The sequence below is a fragment of the Alosa sapidissima genome, chromosome 15, assembly GCF_018492685.1.
Source record: "Alosa sapidissima isolate fAloSap1 chromosome 15, fAloSap1.pri, whole genome shotgun sequence".
Lineage (NCBI taxonomy): Eukaryota > Metazoa > Chordata > Actinopteri > Clupeiformes > Clupeidae > Alosa > Alosa sapidissima.
The window spans coordinates 26,679,137-26,703,454 of NC_055971.1; the positions used below are offsets into that span (position 1 = coordinate 26,679,137).

A 24,318-nucleotide genomic window follows, 5' to 3' on the forward strand; every position below is an offset into this window, starting at 1 on the left:
TATGGCAGATTACAAAGCTTTGTTTATGATGCCAGAGACAGGTTACAAACACACAAGCATCCCAGGTAAGCATGAGCAGACATGTGGACTCGAGTCACATGACTTGGACTCGAGTCAGACTCGAGTCATGATTTTAATGACTTCAGACTTGACTTGATAAAATTCGGCATGACTTGCGACTCGACTTGGACTTGAATACTATTCACTTGAGACTTGACTCGGACTTTGCCTCTTTGACTTGTGATGACTTGACATGTCTCGAATCAAAAACTAAATTTCCTGATCGTGGACCAGTCACCCCACAGACGCTTTCCCGCGACTAAAAAAAAAAAAAAAAAAAATAGCGGAGACAAGCGGCCAGAGCACAGTACAGTACTGCCGCTACCCCCACACGCGTTACGCACTGTGTGTAGGGCACCAAGAGACAGAGGAAGGACCAACATTTAGCCAATCACTAGTAGCTTTACTGCAAACTGATTTGCACTCTTGTTAGAGAACGTTTAATGTCAAAAAGCACCAACAGCATGTTACATAAAGTTGATACTTTTCGAGTCCTTTCCATTAAGATCCAACTTGAACTTATGCTAGCCTACTGCATTTAATTGAGAACGCATCCAAGCACGCACGAGAGGGAGAGAAAATGAGTAGGTTCCAGCTGGCTTGTCATTGTTGATGATGATTGATATCTTCTTTTAAATATAAGAAACATATAAAAGGAAATCGTGAAGGCAACAAATACGAGATTAGAGGAGATTGTGAATTATCCGGTTCTCACTAGTCTACTATACTGTTATAAACTATGAGATCCAGGTCACTATGACATAGCTGCACTCACTGTGATTTGGAAAGTGGACAAGAATATTATGAAGAGTTGTCTTTGCCTTGTGTAATGGAACTGGTCTTAATAGTCTTGAAGTATTCAATAATTTATTTACATGAAGCACATGATATGCCGATTGAAATACATTTCACTCAGCTACTGTAGCTAGGTGGCTACTGGCTACCAGGCTCATAATTCACTTTTAATTGCAAACAGAAAATGTCAAGCAAGCATCATGTCATACATGCTTCTCTTTCCAAGGGAATGAAAGCTGTTTGTGCCAACTTAATATCATGCTTATCGTTGTTAATATTGTGCTATACATGTGGCACAAACAATGTTTGAGTTTGTGGACTAGCCATAGGCTATATTTGCACGGAGCTGGTAAAAAAAGTATCATTATGAGAACGTGTGACACAATGGGCTTAAAGTGACAGTGCACCATTTACAAATGAGATAAACAGCATCAAATGTGTAGTATTTCTTAAGAAATGAATACTTTAAAACAAAATTACTGTCATTATTATCTTTTAAATAATATAAAAGTGTTGACCTTGGCTTCCCTTATGAGTTGCCACTGGCAGACAGCCTAATAAATTGTTTGCAGGCAAATCATTGGCCTAGCGCAGTGAAATACCATCAGTCAAATTATTACTCATCCTTACAGTGGGCTCCGCAATTTGGAAAAACAATATATATATTTGCAGCTGTGCTGAGTGTTATGTAGCTATCCGTTTACAGATTACACAGGTATGCGCATGCATATGTCGTAAAAGATTACAAGACAGAAACATTGAACATATTTTAATCTGTATTTATAAACAAAAAATACTGTGGATTAGATGGAAGTGCTAAAATTATGATCGATAGTCTAATAATGGCATTATTAAGTGAAGAGTACCTGATGACTTGTTCAGGACTTGAAAAAGATTGGGACTTGGACTTGGACTCGACTTGGCTTTGATGTGACTTGGACTTGGACTTGACTTGCCCTTCTCTGTATTTACTTGGGACTTGACTTGGACTTGACTGCTAAGACTTGGGACTTACTTGTGACTTGCCAAACAGTGACTTGGTCCCACCTCTGAGCATGAGAGCAACACGTCTGTCGTAGACAGAGTCTTACCACTACTTATAGGACTAAAACAGGATAAACAAGATATTCTTAATGGAGTACATAAAATGAAAATAAAACAGCGGTCATGATAAAGAAAAAACGTATTACTCCAGACTCCCTAAGGGAGGTTGACCTCAGAGGTCATGGGCAAGAGTAACCCAAAAATAACTGAGATCATTCTTGTAATGTCTCATTTCTTTAAAGCAGTTGGACAACAACAACCCGAGTAGACATGTAACAACTAAGTGTAGTCTAATTACGGGAAATTGTCCCACAGCACTTCAACACAGCAAGCTAAATGTATAGCATAGAGACCATGGAAAAAGATGTTACACTAAGTATGGACACTCCTTGGCCATCAAGTGCATAATTGACCTACCGACTTACTGAATAGGGCACTCAACAGCTGTCTCAACATGTCAACAAACGGAGAAGTCAGGGTTTGTTCACTTGAATACACTAGACACAGATTCTCTTTAGGTCAGTTGGAATTTAAAAAATATATAACTTAAATAAAAAAATCTGAATGATCAAGTTTCCAAAAAACAGAGCTATTATTTTTTTCTGAAACAATTAATATAGCCACAAATCATCACTTTATAGGTGTGAATCTGCATACAACCGTTGGCTACACTATGGAGATTCTAAACCCAAAGTTACTCACTGGGCTACATTCCTATGACCTCACCATGTGAATTTAAGACCTCTGTGGAATTGCATTTAGTACTCAGGCACGTGGGGGCTAACTTAAGACACTTCCTGAGGTGGAATTCTGTGTCTCCTGAGACATCTGCTCTCGCTCTCTCTCTCTCTCTCTCTCTCTCTCTCTCTCTCTCTCTCTCTCTCCAGCATGACTATCCAGTCCATTACTGTAGGAACTGTAGTAATAGTTTGAACATGTCAGACTGTTTCTCAGTGCTGGGAAACTTCTTGGTCAGATGGAATTAAAAAAATAATAATAAATAAAATGATCAAGTTTCCAAAAAACAGAGCTCTGGTTTTCTGAATTCATGTTGATTTTTTTTTTCTGAAACAATTAATATAGCCATGAATCAGCGATTAACAGGGTCCAAGCAGCTGGTTTTATCAAAGATAACAGCAGGTAAGACTTGAAAATGGAGTACTTGACAACAAATTACCTTGCACAGGGGCAGTGCACAGGAATCAAACCTCAGTCTTTCATAGATGCTAATGACTGCACCATATATGTATAGCCTAATGGAACTCTGGTAACATAGTTTAGCTATTGTAGTTTATAAACAATTAAGCAATTAAGGTATTTGAGACTGCAAGCCACAGCCATGAAGCCTAGCACATAGCCAATTTCAAAACAATGCCTGTCTTGCCGAGGTAAGATAAATGTGGGGCTCAAACCCCTTGCTTGGTATACAGACACTTTACTGAACCCATACAATTGTAGCCTACACATTCCCAAAGAATGGATTAAGCACAGGAAGTTTTATCAGCTTGGAACAATTGTATCATGCCATCTTGGTCAGAGTCATAATTAGCCACTTCCTTGAACGCACATGTGGTGGTTCTTAGCAAGATTAGAACAAGTTATTGCAGAATTTATGACTTGTGATATATCAGTGTTTGAGACATTGACACATTTGAAATGGAGTGTGGACCTTGAAACAAAAGCAGCACAAAGATAGGTAGCACAAGGGACAGTAGAATATTACTCTTCAAGCGGAAGTTGAACTTCATGATGTGCAGGTTCAGGCCCTGACACTTATTGACAGTGGTAAGGGGAGAAGCGGGGAAGTTAACAGAGTCTGGCTGTGTTCAGAGGTAGAGGAGCTGGAGAAACTCTTGGAAGCCAATGTCCAGAAACCAAGGATGTGTATGTGGTGGATTAATGAACTTTAGAATGTTAAATGATTGGGTTCAATGAATAATAATGGGGACAAAAAAAGGGGTTCTTGGACTTAAATATAGCTTTAAATCAATGAATTGATTTGATTAAGAGACATTTAAACATGAGCACCATAGAATAAAAAACGCCCACCGACGTCATATGACGTCACACCTGAAAGCTGCCTGAATGACATCGGCGCAAATGCGAGCGTGTCAGCAGAGCTTGAGTAGAGAAGGTGGCAGGAACTCGGGTTGGAGAGGCTTAGTACTTTCAACAGGCACAGACAACCTTTCAGCAGGACCAAATTTCAGCAGCAGCAGCAGCAGCAGCAGCGTTTCTTAAAAGAAACACACAATGGCTGAGATAGCGATAGAGGATGGAAAAGCTTCAAATGGCGATGCACACCTTCAGGAGCCACTGGCCAACGGACAGCCCGGTGGCCAGCCGAGCAAATCACCAGAAACAACCGCGGAAAAGTTAAAAAGAATAGCCTTAGCCAACCTGTTGGTTATTCTAACAGTAGCTGGTGTTATCGTTGGAGTGATGATTGGGCTTGGTGTGCGTTCAGCGGGACTCAGCAAAATACAGATCATCTATTTCGGCTTCCCCGGCGAGCTTCTGATCCGTCTCCTGAAAATGATCATCATTCCGCTGGTCGTTTGCAGTCTCGTCTCAGGGGCCGCCAGCATTGATCCCAAAGCCCTGGGCAAGCTGGGTGGCTGGGCGATGCTCTTCTTCCTAGTGACCACCTTGATCGCATCAACCATCGGGGTGATCATGGCATTTCTGATCAAACCCGGAGTAGTGACCGGGGCTAAACCCATCATCGCTGGTTTAGACAATTCGACGGTCCAGGCGAAGGAGGTGATCGACTCCTTTTTAGACTTGGTCAGGTAAGTCTCTACATCACAACGGGAAACAGTACATAACAATCAAAACATATTGTTTGATGTTTTAGCTGGCTGACATAAAGGCACGAGGAAATACGTTAACATTAACTTAGACACATGGGAACGGAGTTGCATCATCTAGCACCAAGAACTGCGTAGAGATGGGCGATTTCCAGTGTCAGTTAACGTAACCAAGTTTAAATTAACGTTAAGTGTCTGATATACGCGCCATTTAAGTAAACGTTATGTTTACTGTGTAGTAAAGTTAACAGACCACACGTGAACTGATCTGGGAAGATTCGGTTCATTCAACGCCACATGTGCTGTAAGGAAGTCATGCCGTTGCATCAGCAACGGGCAACTCGGAGCTAGCCATGTGTAGCGTGAATAGGTAACTTATCCTAGTCAGTAGGCTAGTTAATACCCCCAGGTACCAGATGGCTAAATCCTGCTGGGCTAGTCGGAGAAGTCTGTTCGAGTTGCATTTCATGCTCCCATTTCTTCAGCTCATGTCGAGTTGAGCGGAATTATTTTTTTTAACATCTTTTTGAACTTATCAACCCGTTATAAAGTTGTCTTCAGTAGCTGTAGGCTTCATCGCCTACAATGTTACATGATGGTAGCCTAACAATGTAGTATACATAATAGGCTACAGGAAGAAGACGATTTACTGGAATTGTTCCTTGTTTCCATGTGGCCTCACGCTATCAGTGAACTGCTAGACGACCATGGGAAGGAAGTCCATTTAAAAAGTCGGAAAATTTGTCAAAACCCATTCAACGCCCTCTGGCCCTCGCCCAGAATGCTGAAATTAGCCACTTTATTAGTTATATCATTGCGTGGAAAGTATGTTATGGTGTGTCCTCCCTGACACGTGTATCTGTGTAAAACAGCCGTTTTGGGTGGAGCTCACTGAACGCGCTGGCACAAAATCTCCCCTTTTAGGCCGGCCTCTCTCCAAAAACGGTCATAGCCCGGATTTTTGCCATGTGTTTACCCTGACACGAGATGAGGAAAGTTAAGACAGAACATTCTGTCCCCGGCCTTTTATTACCGAGCCTAAAACTTAACCTTGCTTCTGATGAAGCAGCAGGCTGTTTTTCTTGCCTCTAGGTTATATGTATTTAATCATAATCATGTGTGTTTTTGTAAAGATAAGATTCAGAGCAGGCTTTGTTAAATAGTACAGTTATTAGGATTTGTCTACTCTAATCTGTTGGATTTAGTTGTTGTTATCATGTGTACTTCCTGTTTGAAATGGCTCCCCTTGCCTCAAGATCCTCTGAGATGATTTAAGCACAGCATACACTATAAAAGCCCCATTCAGATGGTTAACTGAACTCATAGATGCTGATGGCCGCCGGAGAACTTTCTCTGATGACGGTTAATGTGTTGTTGTCTTTATCGTTACCTTGACTTCACCTCTCTAGGGAGGTACCAGTGCACCCACAACATATGCATCTGAACACAAAGAAGTTCAAGAGCTGTTCATCAGAGCAGCACACATTCACAGTTGATGTTTGCACATGTGATCTGGTCTGTGGACCTCAATCCAACTTGCAGACTATTAGTCTGTCTGTTTTTATTATTTTTTAATTTGTTTTAAATTATACACAACCCCCCCCCCCCCCACACACACACACACACACAGCTTTTATCCCACCTCTGTCACCCTGCATTGTGCAACAAAGGCTCCTAGAGAAAGCCATTCTTTATTGAACTACTGAGCTCTATGTGATTAACAGCTCAAGGAAGTTCTTCAAATTGTAAGCCCTCTTTCATGACTTCTAACAATACTTACAGTATATGAGTGCATTCAAAGTCATCTCTTGCTCCCTCCTCCTCTCTTTCTTTCTTTCTTTCTTTCTTTCTTTCTTTCTTTCTTATTCCCACTCCAGCACTCTACTGAACCCCCCAACATTACCTGCCTTTGCAGAGCGCTGGCTCTTTGTGTGGCAACTTTCTATGGCTCTCTCTGTTGTGGTGACTTCTTGTCCCTTTGCAAGAAGAACATTGTTGTTTTGGAAATGCTTCAGCCTGCTCAGGGTCACACTGGCGTGGGCTGGTTACGAGCATCTTCTGAGAGTTGGTCTCTCAGCTCAGCCAGTCGAAACCATAAAGAACTGGCAGTCTTTCACTCCCCAACCACAAAATGTATCTCTCTCTCTCTCTCTCTCTCTCTCTCTTCTCTCTCTCTCTCTCTCTCTCTCTCTCTCTCTCTCTCTCTCTCTCTCTCTCTCTCTCTCTCTCTCGTATCTGTCCACACGCAATGTCCTGTCCTGTTCCCTCAATTTCTCCCTTTTACATATCATGGGTTTTAGTCTATGTATTGGTATTTATCTCTAGATCAGTAACTTTTTAGTTTTTTAATTTTCCTTTCCTCTGTTGTGTGTGTGTGTGTGTGTGTGTGTGGGACAGGCAGGCCGCACGGCAGGGGCTTAATTAGGAAGGCCGTGTTGGTCTTGTGAACACACACACACACACACACGCGCGCCAGCACAATTGGCGTTAAGTGGGATGTCGTCCAACAAAGTTAGCCCCCTCAGTGGGGGGGACCCTCTTTTGTGCTCCAGCTTGCCGTCAAACTACTGTGGAGAATCTCATCTCTCTCTCTCCCTCTCTCTCTCTCTCTCTCACACTCTCACTCTCACTCTCACACTCTCTCTCTCTCTCTCTCTCTCTCAAACACACACAGTAGCCTAGGGATGTTTAAAACTACATATCTTCTCAAGTGCACATGATCATTTTTTACAAAAGTCTTCTTACTTTATTGCCTCATCTCTCTCTGCCCCCCCCCCCCTCCCCCGCATGTGTTTTCTGTGCTGCTCTTGACGCTCTGTTTTAAAGATGCAGTATTTGGCCTATATTCAGTAAAATACACAACACTACCACACTGTGAAGCACATGGTGGTTATGGGGACACTCCTACACACAACCAGACTTTTTAACCAGGTATTTCTCACTCCCTACTGGTTCAGAATTGTGGTGGCGTAATGGTGCCTGTTTGTAGCCAACACTTCTGACAATGAATGCTGATGTCAACAAAGGCAAGTCTGATGAAAACATTTTGGACTCCTTTATAAGTGAGCTGGTGTGACCTATACAATGTTTGTCTGCAGGGTGGGCTGCAGTCTTGCACTCTCCTCCCTGCCTTTCACTGCGCAAAGAGCTGTAGATCCTGTTTCATAACCTGCAGGTTCTGCTGGCACAAACACTCCCTAACTGTAGTACACACACACACACACACGGACATACCGATACGCACATGCTCCTCATCTCCCTACCCGGCTTCTACACGTCATGTAAACAAAAACATATTGCCTCACCAATCCCCCCCCCCTGCCACAGACACACACACACACCACCCCCATCTACCCCCCCCCCCCCCTCCCAATAAAGCCACTTCCTTATGTGCAGTCACAAATAGAACGGCCTCTTGCCAGCCATGCTAGTTCATAGTGTTCAGTTCACTCTGGTTTATTTCAGAGGTGGCCCATCTATGTTGGTCTATCGAAGAACGATTTCCCATGTTGCATGTCTATGCTGAAACTGTGCTTATTGGGTCATAAACCCAGATTTCATATTTGGAATCCGTTATGGTCCCCTGGGTCCCTCTGAAATCTGATGTTACTCGAATGTGGGAGAGCATGTGGCTGTGATGTGATTTTATTCAGAGAAAGTGACAGCTGTGTTGCTGGTGCTATGATTTGCATAGAGGAGCACAGGTGTGAGTTTGATTGTGTGTAAGTGACAGTGTGTGTTCTATTAAGTTTGGAGACATCACAGGAATTCAGTGGAGCAACAGGAGGGCTAGGCTGGAACATTTATTAACGGCATTCTTCTGTTATCTGCCTGTTCATGTAATATCTAACATGGGTGGGGTAGGTGTGTGTGTGTGTGTGTGTGTTTTTTGTGTTTACACACTTCACAGTCGTACATGCTGTTGCGTCTGTAGTATTCTTAGCATGGCAGGACGGATGGTCACTTGATGTTCCATCTTGCTACATGCTGTGGCTGCCCACTGGCTAAATCTGGGAGCACCATGTTGCTGCCTGACTCTGGGAGCACCATGTTGCTGTCTGACTCTGGGAGCACCATGTTGCTGCCTGACTCCGCGTATTCCTTCTTGCATTTTCCTACAACATAGAGACCCCTCTGCCACCCCGTGTGTGTGTGAGTATGGCTGTGACCTGTGTGTGTGTCGTGAGAGTATGTGTGTGTGTGTGTGTGTGTGTGTCGTGAGAGTATGACTGTGACGTGTGTATGCACATTCTCCGAGTGTCTCTCAGAGGTCGAGCTCTAAAGTTGCTCTGATATATGGTCCGATGGCTGGGCTGAACACCAGACAGACGACTTGGCAAATCACACCAAACACCGAGACATTAGATCAGTGCCACGCGACACGCACGCACACATGGCATGCGCTCTCTCTCTCTCTCTCTCTCTCTCTCTCTCTCTCTCTCTCTCTCTCTCTCTCTCTCTCTCTCTCTCTCTGAAATACACAAGCACTCACCCCCTCACACTCTCAGAGAAGTGCACGCGCGCACACACACACACACACACCTCATAAAAACGTACTTAAACAGAGACACCTTTATTAGCAGCTTTCTGCTGAATGCTCAGTTCTAAAATCGACGCCTCGCACGCGGTCACAAGGGGAGCCCTGTAGGAGGCCAAGACCGCTCCGCTGCGCTGCGGGAGCCGCCCGCACCTCGATCACAAGTTAGACACAACGTGTGGAGCCCATCTCCTCAGTCCCCTCACGTCCACCACAACGTGTGGAGCCCATCTCCTCAGTCCCCTCACGTCCACCATCACACACTCACACTCACACTCACTCACTCATTCCCCAGTCCCCTCACGTCCACCATCACACACTCACACTCACACTCACTCACTCATTCCCCAGTCCCCTCACGTCCACCATCACACACACACACACACACACACACACACACACACACACACTCACACTCACACTCACTCACTCATTCCCCAGTCCCCTCACGTCCACCATCACACACACACACACACACACACACTCACACTCACTCACTCACTCATTGGTGTTGACTCACGGGTGCATATTTACATAGGGCTTCCTGTTTCCACCTCTACTATATTGCTGCCATGCGTAAAAGGCATGCAGAAGCAGACTGTAAACAAATGGCTGCCCTTGGGGGGTTTCCTACTGTACCATTAAGAAAGCACAAAAGCAGGATTTTGCATGTGGTATTAGTGTGTTCGTGTGTCTCGCGTCTTTCTCGCTTCCACCCACTCACTCATGGCATGCACACACACACACACACACACACACACAGATTGCAGGGATTATCTTGCACTCAGGTAACTAAATACTTCCGTTTTCCCCTCCCTGCATCCTACTGTAAATATGTGGGTCAGAGAAACAAATTTTCCACTGAGCTGTACAAACCGGGCGGCTGTTAATCCAGCATCACTGTGTGTGTGTGTGTGTGTGTGTGTGTGTGTGTGAATATGATAGATAGGCAGATAACGGATAACGGACACACATTATATGAAGTGTGTGTGTGTTTGTGGTACTGGGTGGATTCTACTGGGCCGGAGAGGAGACCAGTGATTTACCGGTACTTGGCCAGCTCGGACACCCAGTCCTCTCAGTATTTTGGGTTAGCGTAAGCAAACGGTTGAGGTGGGTGAGGAAGTTGAGGTTGTGTGTGTGTGTGTGTGTGTGTTGTGTTGTGTATTTTGTGTGTGTGTGTGTGTGTGTGTGGTGTGTGCCATTATCTACTGTGCCTGCAGCAGCTGTAGCAGCAGCACCATTTACCCTCCCTGTTATCCCTGACCATGTCTGCGTTTACAAAGCACCAGAGTCGACATGTGAATACATTGAGCCAATCATGTGGTGTGCTGTGAAGACATCGTGCTAACCATCTGTGGTGATCTCGCTGCTGGAGCAAGATTGGTGTCGTGAAGCCTTACGCACACGCATTTCTGCCGAAATAGATGCACGATAAGTGCCCAAAAAGTGTTGCAATATGGCTGCCGAGTGGAGGTACTTGCCTGATAAGGACGTTGAGAAATGGAGATCTATGTGAAAAATCACCGGAGTTCTCCTTTAAGTTTGAGCAGTAGTTGATTTTCAAAGTTAGTTGCACTCATCCTTGGGTCACTTTGCAGTGAACAGTAATCCAGCACAACTGAAAAGCCCCTCAAAGGCAGCTGAGGCAGGCAGGCCAATGTTGAGTTGCAGAGTTTTTTTATATTTGGAAACGAGCGGAAGGTTCAGCAGATTAAAGGGTGTCAAACTGGTGGGGGAAAGTGGGAAGTATAGGGCCCCAATGGAGGAGAGGGCCCTTGAAAAGTGGAATACAGGGGGCACAACATTTTCACCAGACATTAGTAATAACTCAGGTAATCCACACATAAAAAATCCAAACGACTCCATAAGTAGAGTCATGTGTAATGAAGTGGAATAACACAGGGAAAAAGTATTGAACACGCTAAGAAAAAGCACTAAGGCAAGGAAAGGGAAGGAACGAGCTGAAATCTGTAAGTAGTTAGAGAGTAGTTATCCTTTCTATCTGTGCAAATTAATATAAGCTTGGTTAGTAGCCTACATATTGATGGGCTATAAAAAGGTTTTTCATTACCAAGGTGTCACACAAGAAACATTTCATGATGGATAAAAGCAAAAAGCTCTCCCAAGACCGTTGCAACCTTATTGTTGCAAAACATATCAATGAAACTGGTTACATATGCATTTCAAAACTTCAGAATCTTCCAGTAAGCAGCATGGGAGCCATTATCTGCAAGTGGAAGAAACATCACTGCATCATCAACCGGCCTTGCACAGGATCTCATCGTAATATTTCTGACCAGGGAGTCAGAAGGATAGTCAATTCCAAGAGCCAAGGACCACTCGGAGAAAGCTCCAAAAAGACTTGAAGGCAGCCAGTTCAATTAAATTCAATTGAACAGTTCTGGAAATAACTAAAGATCAGGATTCACAAGAGGGACCCCTGGAATCTGTTTAGAACAATGGGCCAAAATCACACCTGATACTGCGACTAATAAGTTTTGTCATACAGGAAATGTCTTGAAGCTGTCATTACAAACAAAGGCTTCCACAAAGTATTGAAGAAATTTCAGTAGGAACGTTCAATACTTTTTTTCCTGTGTCATTCCACTTTATTACACATAACTCTTATGTTTGGATTTTTTATATGTGTGTTAATATAATGTGTGGTGAAAATTTCGAATATAGGCTACTCACTGGAAGTTTAGGCTAATTACTGAAAAAAAAAATAAGCGTTCAATACTTATTTCCACCATATATTTATTTTACCTGAATATTTTAACTTACAAATTAAATGTCAAAATGAATATCAGACTAAATGTAAAGTTTGACTGACTGGATTTTGGACTTTCCAAAGAAATGTGAGCACAAACATCAAAACACCAAAATCCCATAGTGTTTGCTAGCTTGAATATCTCCGCAATCATTGGTGCTAAAACTAACTGAGACAACCCATTGGAATAGCGTAAAATACACTTTCATACGTTAGGCTAATCTGATGCATCTCGTGATCCATCTCCATCACTTTCAGAAAGACTGCATGGCGCCAGCTTAATTAATGTCCTGTTGTAGGCTACATGCTGATCATTATTACTAGGCTAGTGGTTTAGGGCGCGATTTCTTTTTTCTCTCCCTTTCTGCTTTCGTTAGTCTTAACTTTTTTTACTCAAGTAACGGATTGGATTTTTGATGAAGTACAATACTTCACTCAAAATGAAATCAAGTAAAATTTAAAATACCGATTTTATAAACTACTTAACTTAAAAACAATACAAAATACACAGAAAAACTACTCAATACAGTAACGTGAGTAAATGTATTTCGTTACTTTCCACCTCTGCAAAGCACACACTTTGTGTGTGTGTGTGTGTGTGTGTGTGGGTGTGTGTGGTGGGGCTGGATGGACTGGGATTCCCTGCGCTGAGTGGTTTGATCCTGGTCAGCTTAACACCATGCTGATGGCATTAGGCCGGCCTTATCCTCACAGCCTGCCACTCCAGGAATGAACCCGTGTCCTGGTGAGGTGCCCGAGTCGCACCTGTCTAGTGATGCCAACCCAGACGGGCTTTCCCACAGCTGATTTTGCCCATAAATCATCCGGATCCAAATGAATGAGTTAATACTGTTTCGGCACTGGTTTTGGCATGCATGTGTCTAGCAGGGAAAAAAAAGGACATTCCCATAGATAGTGGCTGTCACTGGGCAAAATCTGGCCTGGATTTTGGCTCGAACCAGGAAACGGTTTTGAAACTGTATTGGAAACAATATTGTTTGGAGACTGATTTGTCTGCTTTTGGCAGACCTTTATCTCTGGTTGAAAACGTCTCCCAGAATCCTTTGCTTCGGGAAAGCTTGAGGAATGAATGCTGGAGAGGACCACATACAACTTAGGATGGGGCGGCAGGATGGGGCAGCAGGATCGGTGAATGGCATGATCCTGAGTGGACGCTGCGTTAGAAATGTTGGGGAGGAAATTACTTAAATAAATGGATCCTTTTGGAGTTTGACTGGCCTGTCTCTGGCCAAACACATTCCTCCCAATCCCCAGTGGATGCATGAGGAAAGAGCAGAGGTCAGTTTGAATGTTTTGGCTGTGCTTTTTGAATTATGTCCTAGTGTCACACTCTGAAGTGAAAGTCTGGGTTTCTTTAACTTGTGCTGCTTTGGCAAAAAAAAAATCTTCCAGCTGGAGGCCCATCCCTTCTGTAAATACATTAGATGAGTTTTTGCCTTATCCCTGTGTGTGTGTTAAATGTGTATTCACCGTGCGGGTTGAGCTCCAGATGTCCTTATTGACTCCTTCAGCTCAGCTGTCTGAACTAGCCTTCCTCTGTTCGGGAACAAGGTAGCCATTGCACTGGCTGGGAAATAAGAGAGGTGTTTGAGAGGTATTGGTGAGAAATTCACTGTGCTAGCAGAGATGCTAATCATCAAGGATCTCTGGTGCTAGGCTTACCTAAAGACACACAGCTGTTTTTCAAAGACTTGTTGGAACACACTCTTCGCCTCCTCAAGCACTGGCCCCAGCTACTTTAAGTGACTGAAATATTCCTCCCATCACTTTTCTCTTACCTTTCTTTCTCCCTGTTTGCTTTTCCAGAAACATCTTCCCAAGCAATTTGGTGGCTGCCGCATTCCAGTCGGTGAGTTTTTGTGTTTTTTTTTTTTTTTCTCTTTTCTTAGCACCTTTTGTGTTTTTCCATTTTAAGTTTTTATTATATTTTTTTGATTTTCTACGTCCACAATTGCATGCTTCTCTTCCAAATGACGTCATCCAACCTGGATGTGGTGCAAGTACAATGGAAGAGAACCAAAAAAAAAAGGAGGGAAAAGAACATGTCCATTGTGACCTTGTCATCTTGTTTTTTTTGTTTGTTTTGTTTTTGACCAAAACAGGTCGTTAGCACAGCGCTGTAGAGGACATTTTAATTAGGTGTCTTTAGTGGTCATCCAGAGGCTAATCTCAGCTGTCACTTTGTTTTGTTCCAGTATGCCACTCATTACAAACTCAAGGAGGTGGTGGTGAACGGAACGTCCAACTTCTCCGTGGAGAAGGTAGGTCCAGTGGCTTCTTCATAAATACCTGATAAAGCTATCCCACCCATACCCATAACGCCTGACATGGGACACCAGGATAATGTGTGCTCAGTATTATCTGTTCATATGTCATGTCATGTCTTTGCCCTGTATGAGAGAACTGTGTGTGTGTGTGTGTGGAGTATTATGCTTGAGTGATACACTGGTCCATAATTTTGTGTATGTATTGTATTCCATCTTTACTATTTGTGGCCCTGAACCACTTTTCTCCATGTGGACATAACTAAATGGTTAAAATGTGTATGTGTGTGTGTGTGTGTTGTAGATCCCCTACGGTAAGGACGTGGATGGCATGAACATCCTGGGCCTGGTGGTGTTTGCCATTGTGTTCGGTATCGCGCTGAGGAAGCTGGGAGAGGAGGGGGAGATCCTCATCCGCTTCTTCAACTCCTTCAACGAGGCCACCATGGTGCTCGTCTCCTGGATCATGTGGTACGCACACACGCCTACACACACACACACACACACACACACACACACACACACACACACACGCCTACACACACACACACACACACACACACACACACACACACACATACACACATGTTTCTTCAACGAGGCCAGAATGTTGCTAGTCTGTTGGATCATGTGGTACACACACAGACACACATCTCCTCTGGTGACCACCAAAAACAAATGGGGACACAATAGCTGTAATAATCAGCGGATTTTTAACATGTAGCTGTCATGTTAAAAAGTATGTGTGATGTGTTCTGCAAACATGGAAACCACTAGTGTCTGCTGCTCTGCTAGTATTAATGCTTATGGTCAAAAGAATTCTTCTACATAATCCCTGAGAATATCCCCAGAAAGCACTTTTAACAAAGAGACCCCCCCATCCCCCCCCCCCTCTCTCTCTTTCTCTCTTTTTCTTTCTCTCTTTTTCTTTCTTTCTTTCTCCCTCTCTCTCCCCGTGTGCAGGTACGCTCCTCTGGGTATCATGTTCCTGGTGGCGGAGAAGATCGTGGAGATGGAGGACGTGGGCGTACTGTTCGCCAGCCTGGGCAAGTACATCGCCGCCTGCATGCTCGGCCACTTCATCCACGGCGCCGTGGTGCTGCCGCTCATCTACTTCGTCATCACGCGCAAGAACCCCTACAGCTTCCTGCTGGGCATCGTCACGGCGCTCGCCACCGCCTTCGGAACCTCCTCCAGGTGAGGACCAACCCCTGCGCCTCCGTTACCAGACCATAAATTAGACCATTAGAACCCTTAGAAACCGATTAAGAATAATGCAAATTGATTAGAATAGACACTGTGTATTTATTTGCTCTGCCGTTTCAATTGAGATACAGTCTGGTGCTGATCAGACTAGTTCTGCTGGACAATCAGCCAGCATATTGGGGAGATGCCTTTCATTAGCTAGCAAATGGCTATATACATGTACGTGATGTTTCTAAATGGCTATATACGTGATGTTTCTAAATGGCTATATACGTGATGTTTCTAAATGGCTATGTACGTGATGTTTCTAAATGGCTATATACGTGATGTTTCTTAGTCACTAACGGACGGGCGTGTTCTGATGTTTGTCCTTCGGTCAGTTCGGCCACGCTGCCTCTGATGATGCGCTGCGTGGAGGACATGGGGGTGTCTAAGCACATCAGCCGTTTCATCCTGCCCATCGGAGCCACGGTCAACATGGACGGGGCCGCCTGCTTCCAGTGCGTGGCTGCAGTCTTCATCGCCCAGCTCAACAACGTCTCGCTCAACTTCATCCAGGTCATCACCATCCTGTGAGTAGCCTAGCACGCACACACACACACACACACACAACCACACACACACACTACTGAGCCATACATATGCATAAAGTCACTGGCTTTCATCTACACACACCCCTACCACTTGCACACACTGATGTGGAATCACTCCTTTCTAGGAAGACCTATCCCATCGCAGAACAGCAGATCCGCATCCACTGTAATGTGTCCATCACAACCAACAGTGTTCTTAATAAGTCCTGATTAGTTTATTGGAATATAATGCGTCAGTCTTTTTCAAATGAGCTCTGAAGTCCTGATTTAGTTTATTGAAATATGACATGTCAGTCTTTTTCAAATGAGCTCTGAAGTCCTGATTAGTTTATTGGAATACAATACGTCAGTCTTTTTGGAAATGGGGCTCTTCCAATGATGCGTTTCTATGAATTTCTTGATGTTTGTTCTGCCTTCTGTTCTTTATCACGTATTCGAGGCCTCTCACCACATGTGCCCCAGACCTTATTGGTGCCATGAATTGTGTTCTAGTGTCCTTCTGATTCATCTGTTCTCTTGTTGTTGTTTTTCCTGAAAGTAGTTTCATTTTTCATGGAAGGTTCTTACAGACAGAATAGTCTTTGTGGACTCGTTCCGGCTGCACTCTGCGAGCACCTCTTTAGGGCCTCTCTCTAAAACACAGACTCTCGTTTCTTAACTGCCACACAAATACTACGCAATAAGTCTTGCTCAGTGTCTTAATGGCTTGGAGCGTGATTAAGGTTGGAGGGTTATTTGACTGTTTCAGAGTAATTTGCTTGTCTACAGTATGAAAGCAGTGCTGTAGAGTTTTTTTGTTAATTAACCTTATATCCCGCCCCCTTTTCAGAGTGACAGCCACAGCGTCCAGTGTTGGTGCAGCAGGCATTCCAGCAGGTGGAGTCTTGACCCTGGCCATCATCCTTGAGGCAGTGAGCCTGCCCACTAATGACATCTCCCTCATTCTGGCTGTCGATTGGCTAGTGTAAGTAACCAGGAAGTCTGAAGGACTTGTGGTGACATTTGAGATGACCATTATACATCCATTCATGCCTGTTTTTAACTGTATTGTTTTTTGTGTGTCTTTTTTATGTCTTTTTTTTCCTTTCTTTATGTTTCTCTTCTGTCTCTACCTTTCCCATTCTTTTCTTAATACTTTCTTCCTTTTCCTGTATTTTCTCTCCCCTCCCCTCTCCTCCCCTCTCCCCTCCCCTCTTCTCTCCTCTCCCCTCCCCTCTCCTCCCCTCTCCCCTCCCCTCTTCTCTCCTCTCCCCTCTCCCCTCCCCTCCCCTCTCCTCCCCTCCCCTCTCCTCCCCTCCCCTCTCCTCTCCTCTCCTCTCCTCTCCCCTCTTCTCTCCCCTCCCCTCCCCTCCCCTCTCCCCTCCCCTCTTCTCTCCCCTCCCCTCCCCTCTCCCCTCTTCTCTCCTCTCCCCTCTCCCCTCCCCTCTCCTCCCCTCCCCTCTCCTCTCCTCTCCTCTCCCCTCTTCTCTCCCCTCCCCTCCCCTCCCCTCCCCTCTCCTCTCCTCTCCCCTCCCCTCCCCTCCCCTCCCCTCCCCTCCCCTCCCCTCTCCTCTCCTCTCCTCTCCTCTCCTCTCCTCTCCTCTCCTCTCCTCTCCTCTCCTCTCCTCTCCCCTCTTCTCTCCTCTCCCCCTCCCCTCTTCTCTTCTCTCCTCTTCTCTCCTCTCCTCCTCTAGTGACCGCACCTGTACTGTGTTGAATGTGGAGGGCGATGCGTTTGGAGCAGGGCTGCTGCAGTACTTCGTGGACCGCCAGGCAGACACAGAGGCTCAGACGGGCCAGCTGACGGAAGTGCGTCTCGACGACGACGGCCCCGCAAAGCCAGAGAATTCGCCCCTCATCGAGAAGCGCGGACTGCCCGCGGCGGAAAACCCCCCGGCCTACACCGCCAACACACATGACATGGAGTCCGTCATGTAGAGGACCCAGGTCCTGCATCGCCCCCTTCTGGATGACAGTGGTCACACACCCACTCCACATCCTGAAAGCCAACCAAAGTGAACCGTGCACCACTTTTCCCATCACATGCCATCTCCCAGACTGAGGTGCTGTAAAGAGGTTGGCCATTGATCTCTTGCCCCCCCCCAACCCCCCCGAACTATAATCATGGACTGCTGTATATTTAAATGTTTAAACATGCAGCACATGTTCATCTCTGCGTCTCCTCAGCTCTGTGTCTCCTCTCTAGAAGAGGGAGGAGTCACAAAATGAACAGAGCAGATGTCCTTTAGAGAGTGAGGGGGAAAAAAGAAAGCAGACACTCTTTTAATGTGATGTATTTATTAAGTGGTCTGGAAATATGTCATGTCTTTTAATATTTTTTTTTTATTTTTTTTTTATTTTTATCTTAAGCGCTAGTCATATCAAATTCATGCGAAGCATGTGTAACATTAACGCCTCCAGCCTTTTAGAGGTAAAACTGCCGTTTCACCAGTCCTTACTTCTTTTTTTAAAGAAAATTGTATTTTGAGATTTTCTTTTTAACAATTCTGTTTTATTGTTATATTTGATAGTATTCTCCTGTCCCACCATGTCCTTCAGATGAAGCCATACTCGCTCGCACACTTACTGTACTGAAAGCACCAAGCCAAAGCCGAATATCTACATGTCCCTGTGTTCGCTTCTCTGCAATGCTCTGCAAGAGTCTCGGCTGCCAGGGCTCTGCACGACTCCTACAAGCCTACGACAACACTAGACCTCATGCAAAAATGAGGATGTGGGAGATTTTTTAAAGGTGTGTGTGTGTGTGTGTGTGTGTGTGCGCAGTCGGTGTGTTCCTTACCAGTGGGCAGTGCAGTCGGTGTGTTTCATTTAGAAGCACAACCCTGTATGAAGAGCTTTCACAGATAAAAAAAAAAATGATGTCATTACCTAGATGAGCCTATAGCCATGTGTTACTGAACATTTGAGAACTGTTTTGTGCGTCTCTTTCTCCAATAGTAAGCACAACCCCGATGCAACTTCCTGAAGGATTTCCACACGGCCTTCTCGGCCTGTTTGTGTTACTCTATGCACAAAAAGTAGCGGTATGACTGACTTGTATCAGTCTACAGAGAGATGATGTATTATGGTGAAATTATGTAGTGCGGAGGTGTGCAGCCAGCGGCTGTGTGTTGGGTGTAAATTGTGGAATGTCTGTGTTGTGATTTCTGTTTCCCCCCTCCCCTTCTCGTTTTCCTCGCGTCGGCCTACTTCAAATCAGTTCTTGGTTACCTGGAATATTTTCATGGGCATTTAATTGAACCTTTGGATTTTTGGCAGGTTGGCGTTTCAGGACATGCAGTGTAAGGTCTGAGACCTACTTCAGACTATTAGATTGCATCTTTTTTTCTTCCCTTCCCACTAAAAAGTGAAATGCTTTAGCCTTGTGTACCATAAGCAGTCTAGAACTGGCTAGATACAGTCGGTCAAGCTTGTCCTCATTGATGTAGAATTTCTGTGTACGAATGTAAATTCTAACCAATTTTCCCGTTCGCAGTCTGTCTGAAGTCTTGTTATGCACAGAAACCTATGCAGTTTTTTAAAAATATATATTTATCGGTTACAGCTTTTTATACTTCCGATTTGTTTTCCTCTTTTTCATTTGCTTTTTTTGCTAAATTCATCTACTGTAGATGATTGTCGACATATCTCTTGATAAGCTTACCAAAGCAGAAGAAAAGTCTTCTCGGAACTGCTTGGCCATCCGTGCTGCTTCCTCTAACTTCTTCTAAGGTGGAGCGAAGAAGACTGTACCGGCTATATTTTAATCAGAACCTTTGACTGGGAAGATGAGCTGATGTTTCTAGAGAGATAGACAGACAGACCGTGAACAAGGTCATTTTAGGCAGTTTTCATGTAAGGGTGTCATTTCCTCAAGGTAGATAATACCATAGATTAGGCAAATGTGTCATTACAAACATTATTGATACCCAAATGTGACCACTCGTACACAAACCAAAATATTAAAATGCTGATGCTGGGAATCTTCTGCCGTTGACCCTATGAATTCCTCTGAGCTGAGCGGTCACCCTTAATCAGTCCTCGACAGACCGTGTGTCGTGGTTTTCCATCCACCAGAGGACCTTAGTTGTCACTCTTGCAACGTCTGTTTTATTTCAGTTTCATCTTGTTGTCCATTATCTGTATGCAGCAGAAATAAATTAAGCGAGGGTGTTTAATTTAATTTTTTCTTTCATTCCATCTGAAGTTCTATCACCTGAGGTTCCATCAGAGTGTTACCAGCCCAGAAAGCAGCTCCGAGTCTGGGCCAGAGTCCGCTCTGACCCACATCTGGCCCAGTGTGTCTCACTGAGTCTGCTGCTCTTTGGAGCCTGTGTGCTGATGTGTATGGTGTTGATTTCAATATGTATGGTATGGTATGGGCAGTGTGTTGGTAATTATGTAGTGATTCCTATCATGTCGAGTCCTGATGTGTCAATCATTGCCGGATCCAAAAAATGTCTGTTGGCGCTTTAGTACTCTCTGAATGTATTCCTCTCGGGCTGTAGAGTAATAAAGAACACCTTTTTTTGAACAACTTTCTACAAGAGTTTTTGTTGTCTCTGTGTATGATTTTTACATTGGAACACAATTGGGTTCTGCACAGCAGCAATTGGCCCTTGGTCCACTAATGAGTTTTTTGATAGATAGATAGATAGATAGATAGATAGATACTTTATTGATCCCCAAGGGGAAATTCATTAGGGAAGTGAACAATACTTTATTAAGTGTGTGATGTGCAGATGTAAGCAAACAAAACAAACAAAAAATAATGAAAAAAAGGTCATCTGTAATAGACCCAGTAGCCTACTCCTGTAGCGGTGCTTCTGGGCAGTGTTACTCGGCCTCAATTTCAATGTCCGTTGGGGCTGTAACATACAGCAGTCAAGCTGGAGTCAAGCCTGTGAAGGCCAAGGGATGTTCTGTCAAACTGACAAGTGCAACAGGGTCTCTCTTGCAGACACTTTGAGCCCTGTATGCGTACATTTCATAAGTTGGCATGTAGGATGGGGAATTGCCCATAACTTATAGTTTTACGATGTGACGCGTGAGGTTACCAATAGTGAACAAATGCCATGAAGTCCCTTAGAAAATTACCCATAATTCATAGCTTTGTGCTGTGAGCGACATGTTTACCAAAAGTAAATAAATGGTATAAAACTGCAATGTGAGTAGCCCATGCAACATGTTTTTGGACATAATGTGGCAGCACACCATTCTAATTCATCCGTGTGGACGGGGCCGTACATTCAGCCAGAGACTCTGTCCTGATGCTAACCTCATCTCAGCACTTATTTGACATGCATTTATCATAAAAAAAATACTCATAATAAATGTGTTGTTGAGGAAATATCTCTTCTTTGTATCATTTGTGATCATTTGTAACATGATTTAGTCTCTAAAAAAACATGGAGAACAATGCCAGGCTTTTATGGCCTTGCTTGGTTTAGTCTGCGCTATCGCACACGGTACTGCACTGTTAGACATATTGATGATTGTGATGATGCATGAACCCAAGATAAAATTATATTAACCACATTTACCACAGCATGTGGCCCAGATTTCCTTCCAAATCCTAAATTATTCACTTAATTACATAATGATGGGGGGGGGGTAATAATAGGCACTTGGAAGCATTTGGACAGAAGGCAAATCAACGCCTGAAGCAAGATAATTTGTAACCCCTCACTTAAACGTCCCACATACTCGACGCACCCGACCAGTAGCGCGACAATGTGACGTCACAGAAGCACCGTAACCATTTATACTCGCGCGTGGTGGTCGCAACACTAGATGCAATATTCTCCTGAACAGAGGTGTCGCTGTTGTGAAAAGACTAACATTAACTACTTACACAGCAGAAGAAGCTGCAGTAAGAAACACCAGTAGCTAGCCTCTGTGATGGTACTTCAGACTTTGGTTGCTACTATTCACAACTACCATCATCATTATCATGTAGTTTCCAAGGTGTGTGCACAGGTAGATAGATAGATAGATAGATAGATGGATATATAGATAGGTACTTTAGTCATCCCGAGGGAAATTTTAATAATTTAAACAGTTTAGTTAGCTAGCTAGCTAGTTAGCAGCTGGCTGAGTTTGTGTAATTTCCTGAAGTGGAAAGAGATTTTGTTCAGGCCTTAATAGATATCCTTTGTTTGAAAATAAATCGTTTCTATTCTTTCCTCTTAATTCCATGTGTTGCAACTCTCACTGGTAACTTTGTTAACTTATCCAGCAAACTATTAAAAATTCACGACTGTAACAAAACACTGCAACTCGCTTGCCCTCGAACTAGTCCATCTTCCTGTTTCCGCCTTGTCGCGCTCGTCTGAAAAAAAATGAGTGGTGCGCTACCTCGCGCTACACGGCCAAAACCCTGGCGCGCCAGAGAGATGTACGTCATTTTGACGTCACATTGTCGCGCTACCGGTCGGGTGCGTCAGGTATGTAGAAGCCTTTAGTCACCGCACAATGTGCTTGGCCACAGCTCCCCCTGGTGGTAAAACATTGCAGTTACTTTCAACTCACTTCTCTTACACTTAATGGCACAACACTTCACATACACATTCCTGTATAGAATACATAACAAAACCTGTTACAGATAATTGTCTATTTCTATAAATGTCCTAGCCCTTGCCTAATTGCAACAGTGCCTGAGAGCTTTAAGGCCTGCTTATTTGTTCAGAATGTAACTTGTAGTGGTAACACTTTACAGTAAGGGTGCATGAATTAATTCATGATTTATGCATTACTTCATTCCTTTATGTCTTATGAATAATCAGGAAATTACATGAGTTCATAGTCTGTCATTCATGAACACATCAACTTAAGCAGTAGGTACAGTGGGCACATCATTATGATTTATTTATTTCTTAAGCATGATCATCATGAGTTTAAGGTTAATTACTCAAAAGTTCATCATGTCTATGGCCCCTCAACTAAAGTTGTGAATGATTACATGTGTTAAGAAAACTGCACAAGTTGTGTTCCAATCAGAGTTTGAGCAGTGATGACATTTTTGGCAGACAAATAATCATTATCACCTAATGTTTGATGTGCTGTTCATGTATCAGGTCACAAGTGACAGACTTTGAACTCATGCCAATTCCTGATGATTCATGAGATGAGGAATGAAGTAATACATACATCATGAATTCATGTACTCGTACCGTACATGTAAAAAAAACAAAAAACACATACAGTAAGCATAAGATAATTTTATTTGGGGGGGGGGGGTGTAATGAGTCAGCCCTGTAAAGTGGAGTGTGATGTGAGAGTGAGTGTATGTGTGTGCAAACTGTGTAACAGATAACAGATGTCATATGCCACAAATTGCTTCTTAAAACATTACCGTATACATTTAGCTACAGTAGGTACTGAATCTCACATAGCCTGGTGTCTTCCTCAAAAAATGCACATTTATATCTGTGTGTGTGTGTGGGTGTGTGATGCTTAAAGGTGTTGAAGGTAGTCTTTGTTCAGTGTTGTGTAACTTTTCAGTTCCATTGGGATACCTGCAAGAGTTCATCACCACATGGAGACCCACTACTGGGGGGAGAACCACACAGAGAAATGCAACGATCAAATAGTGTCCTGGTAAACAATAACGCAAACAAACAGTAGCATATGAACACAATGAATCAGTGCAAACTTCAGTGAAGTTTGTTAAAGTGAATCTGTGCAACATGTATCCATTCACTCACCCACCCACTCACTCGATCAATCAGTAGTACAGGTAAATGTGCAGGCGCAGGCCAAGGGAAATCCAAAAACCAATGACCAAAGTTTTCTCCTTCACTGATTTTTTTTATTTTTTTATTGACGTTCAAACGTTTCAACCATCCCAGGTTTTCCTAAGATTCTCTTCCTCTCAAAAAGTGGAAAGAAAACGCTCAAAAAAGGAGAAAGCTGAACTGTGTGAAGCCTTATGAAATGAACCTGGTCCCGATTCATCTACGGACCGCTGCACATTGAGCTATTTGGGGCTGAAAAAAAAATTCTGCTACCATCACAAAGCAAGTTCCAATGCCTTTGTTTCTTATATCGTTTTCTCGTGGTGGTCTGGACTGGGCTTACTGGGAAATTAAACATTTGTGTTTGTACATTAGTGTGTCTACTTAGTAGTGTGTGGTGAGACTGGCTTTATCGAAATGATCACATGGCAGTCCCGAGACATGAAGGATTCTCCATTTCCTTCCTAGTTCCCTTGCAGTCTATCGTTGGCATTGTATCT

The 24,318-nt window shown here is 43.8% G+C and overlaps 2 protein-coding genes across 4 annotated transcripts in view; one reads left to right on the forward strand and one right to left on the reverse strand.

Moving 5' to 3' along the window:
* The first annotated feature begins 3,996 nt into the window (after nucleotides 1–3,996).
* slc1a5 (solute carrier family 1 member 5) overlaps nucleotides 3,997–24,318 on the forward strand; it is a 27,749-nt gene continuing 7,427 nt past the window's right edge. The window contains exons 1-9 of one of the 3 annotated variants that reach the window (XR_006023108.1): nucleotides 3,997–4,691; nucleotides 13,847–13,889; nucleotides 14,236–14,301; nucleotides 14,609–14,775; nucleotides 15,268–15,501; nucleotides 15,891–16,082; nucleotides 16,933–17,067; nucleotides 17,777–18,844; nucleotides 23,350–23,355. Coding sequence is in view for 1 of the 3 variants with exons in the window: in XM_042064326.1 (XP_041920260.1) it covers nucleotides 4,153–4,691; nucleotides 13,847–13,889; nucleotides 14,236–14,301; nucleotides 14,609–14,775; nucleotides 15,268–15,501; nucleotides 15,891–16,082; nucleotides 16,933–17,067; nucleotides 17,777–18,020 (1,620 nt within the window). In the remaining 2 variants the exon portion in view is untranslated. Of the gene's footprint in view, nucleotides 4,692–13,846; nucleotides 13,890–14,235; nucleotides 14,302–14,608; nucleotides 14,776–15,267; nucleotides 15,502–15,890; nucleotides 16,083–16,932; nucleotides 17,068–17,776; nucleotides 20,617–23,349; nucleotides 23,356–24,318 lie in introns of those variants that run through there. The other 2 variants (XR_006023109.1, XM_042064326.1) reach the window with 2 other exon arrangements.
* Nucleotides 23,288–24,318, reverse strand: part of LOC121684332 (fukutin related protein) — a 6,031-nt gene continuing 5,000 nt past the window's right edge. Inside the window, exon 4 of the mRNA XM_042064327.1 lies at nucleotides 23,288–24,318. This exon is cut by the window's right edge and continues 1,680 nt beyond it. The gene's annotated coding sequence lies outside the window, so the exon portion shown is untranslated.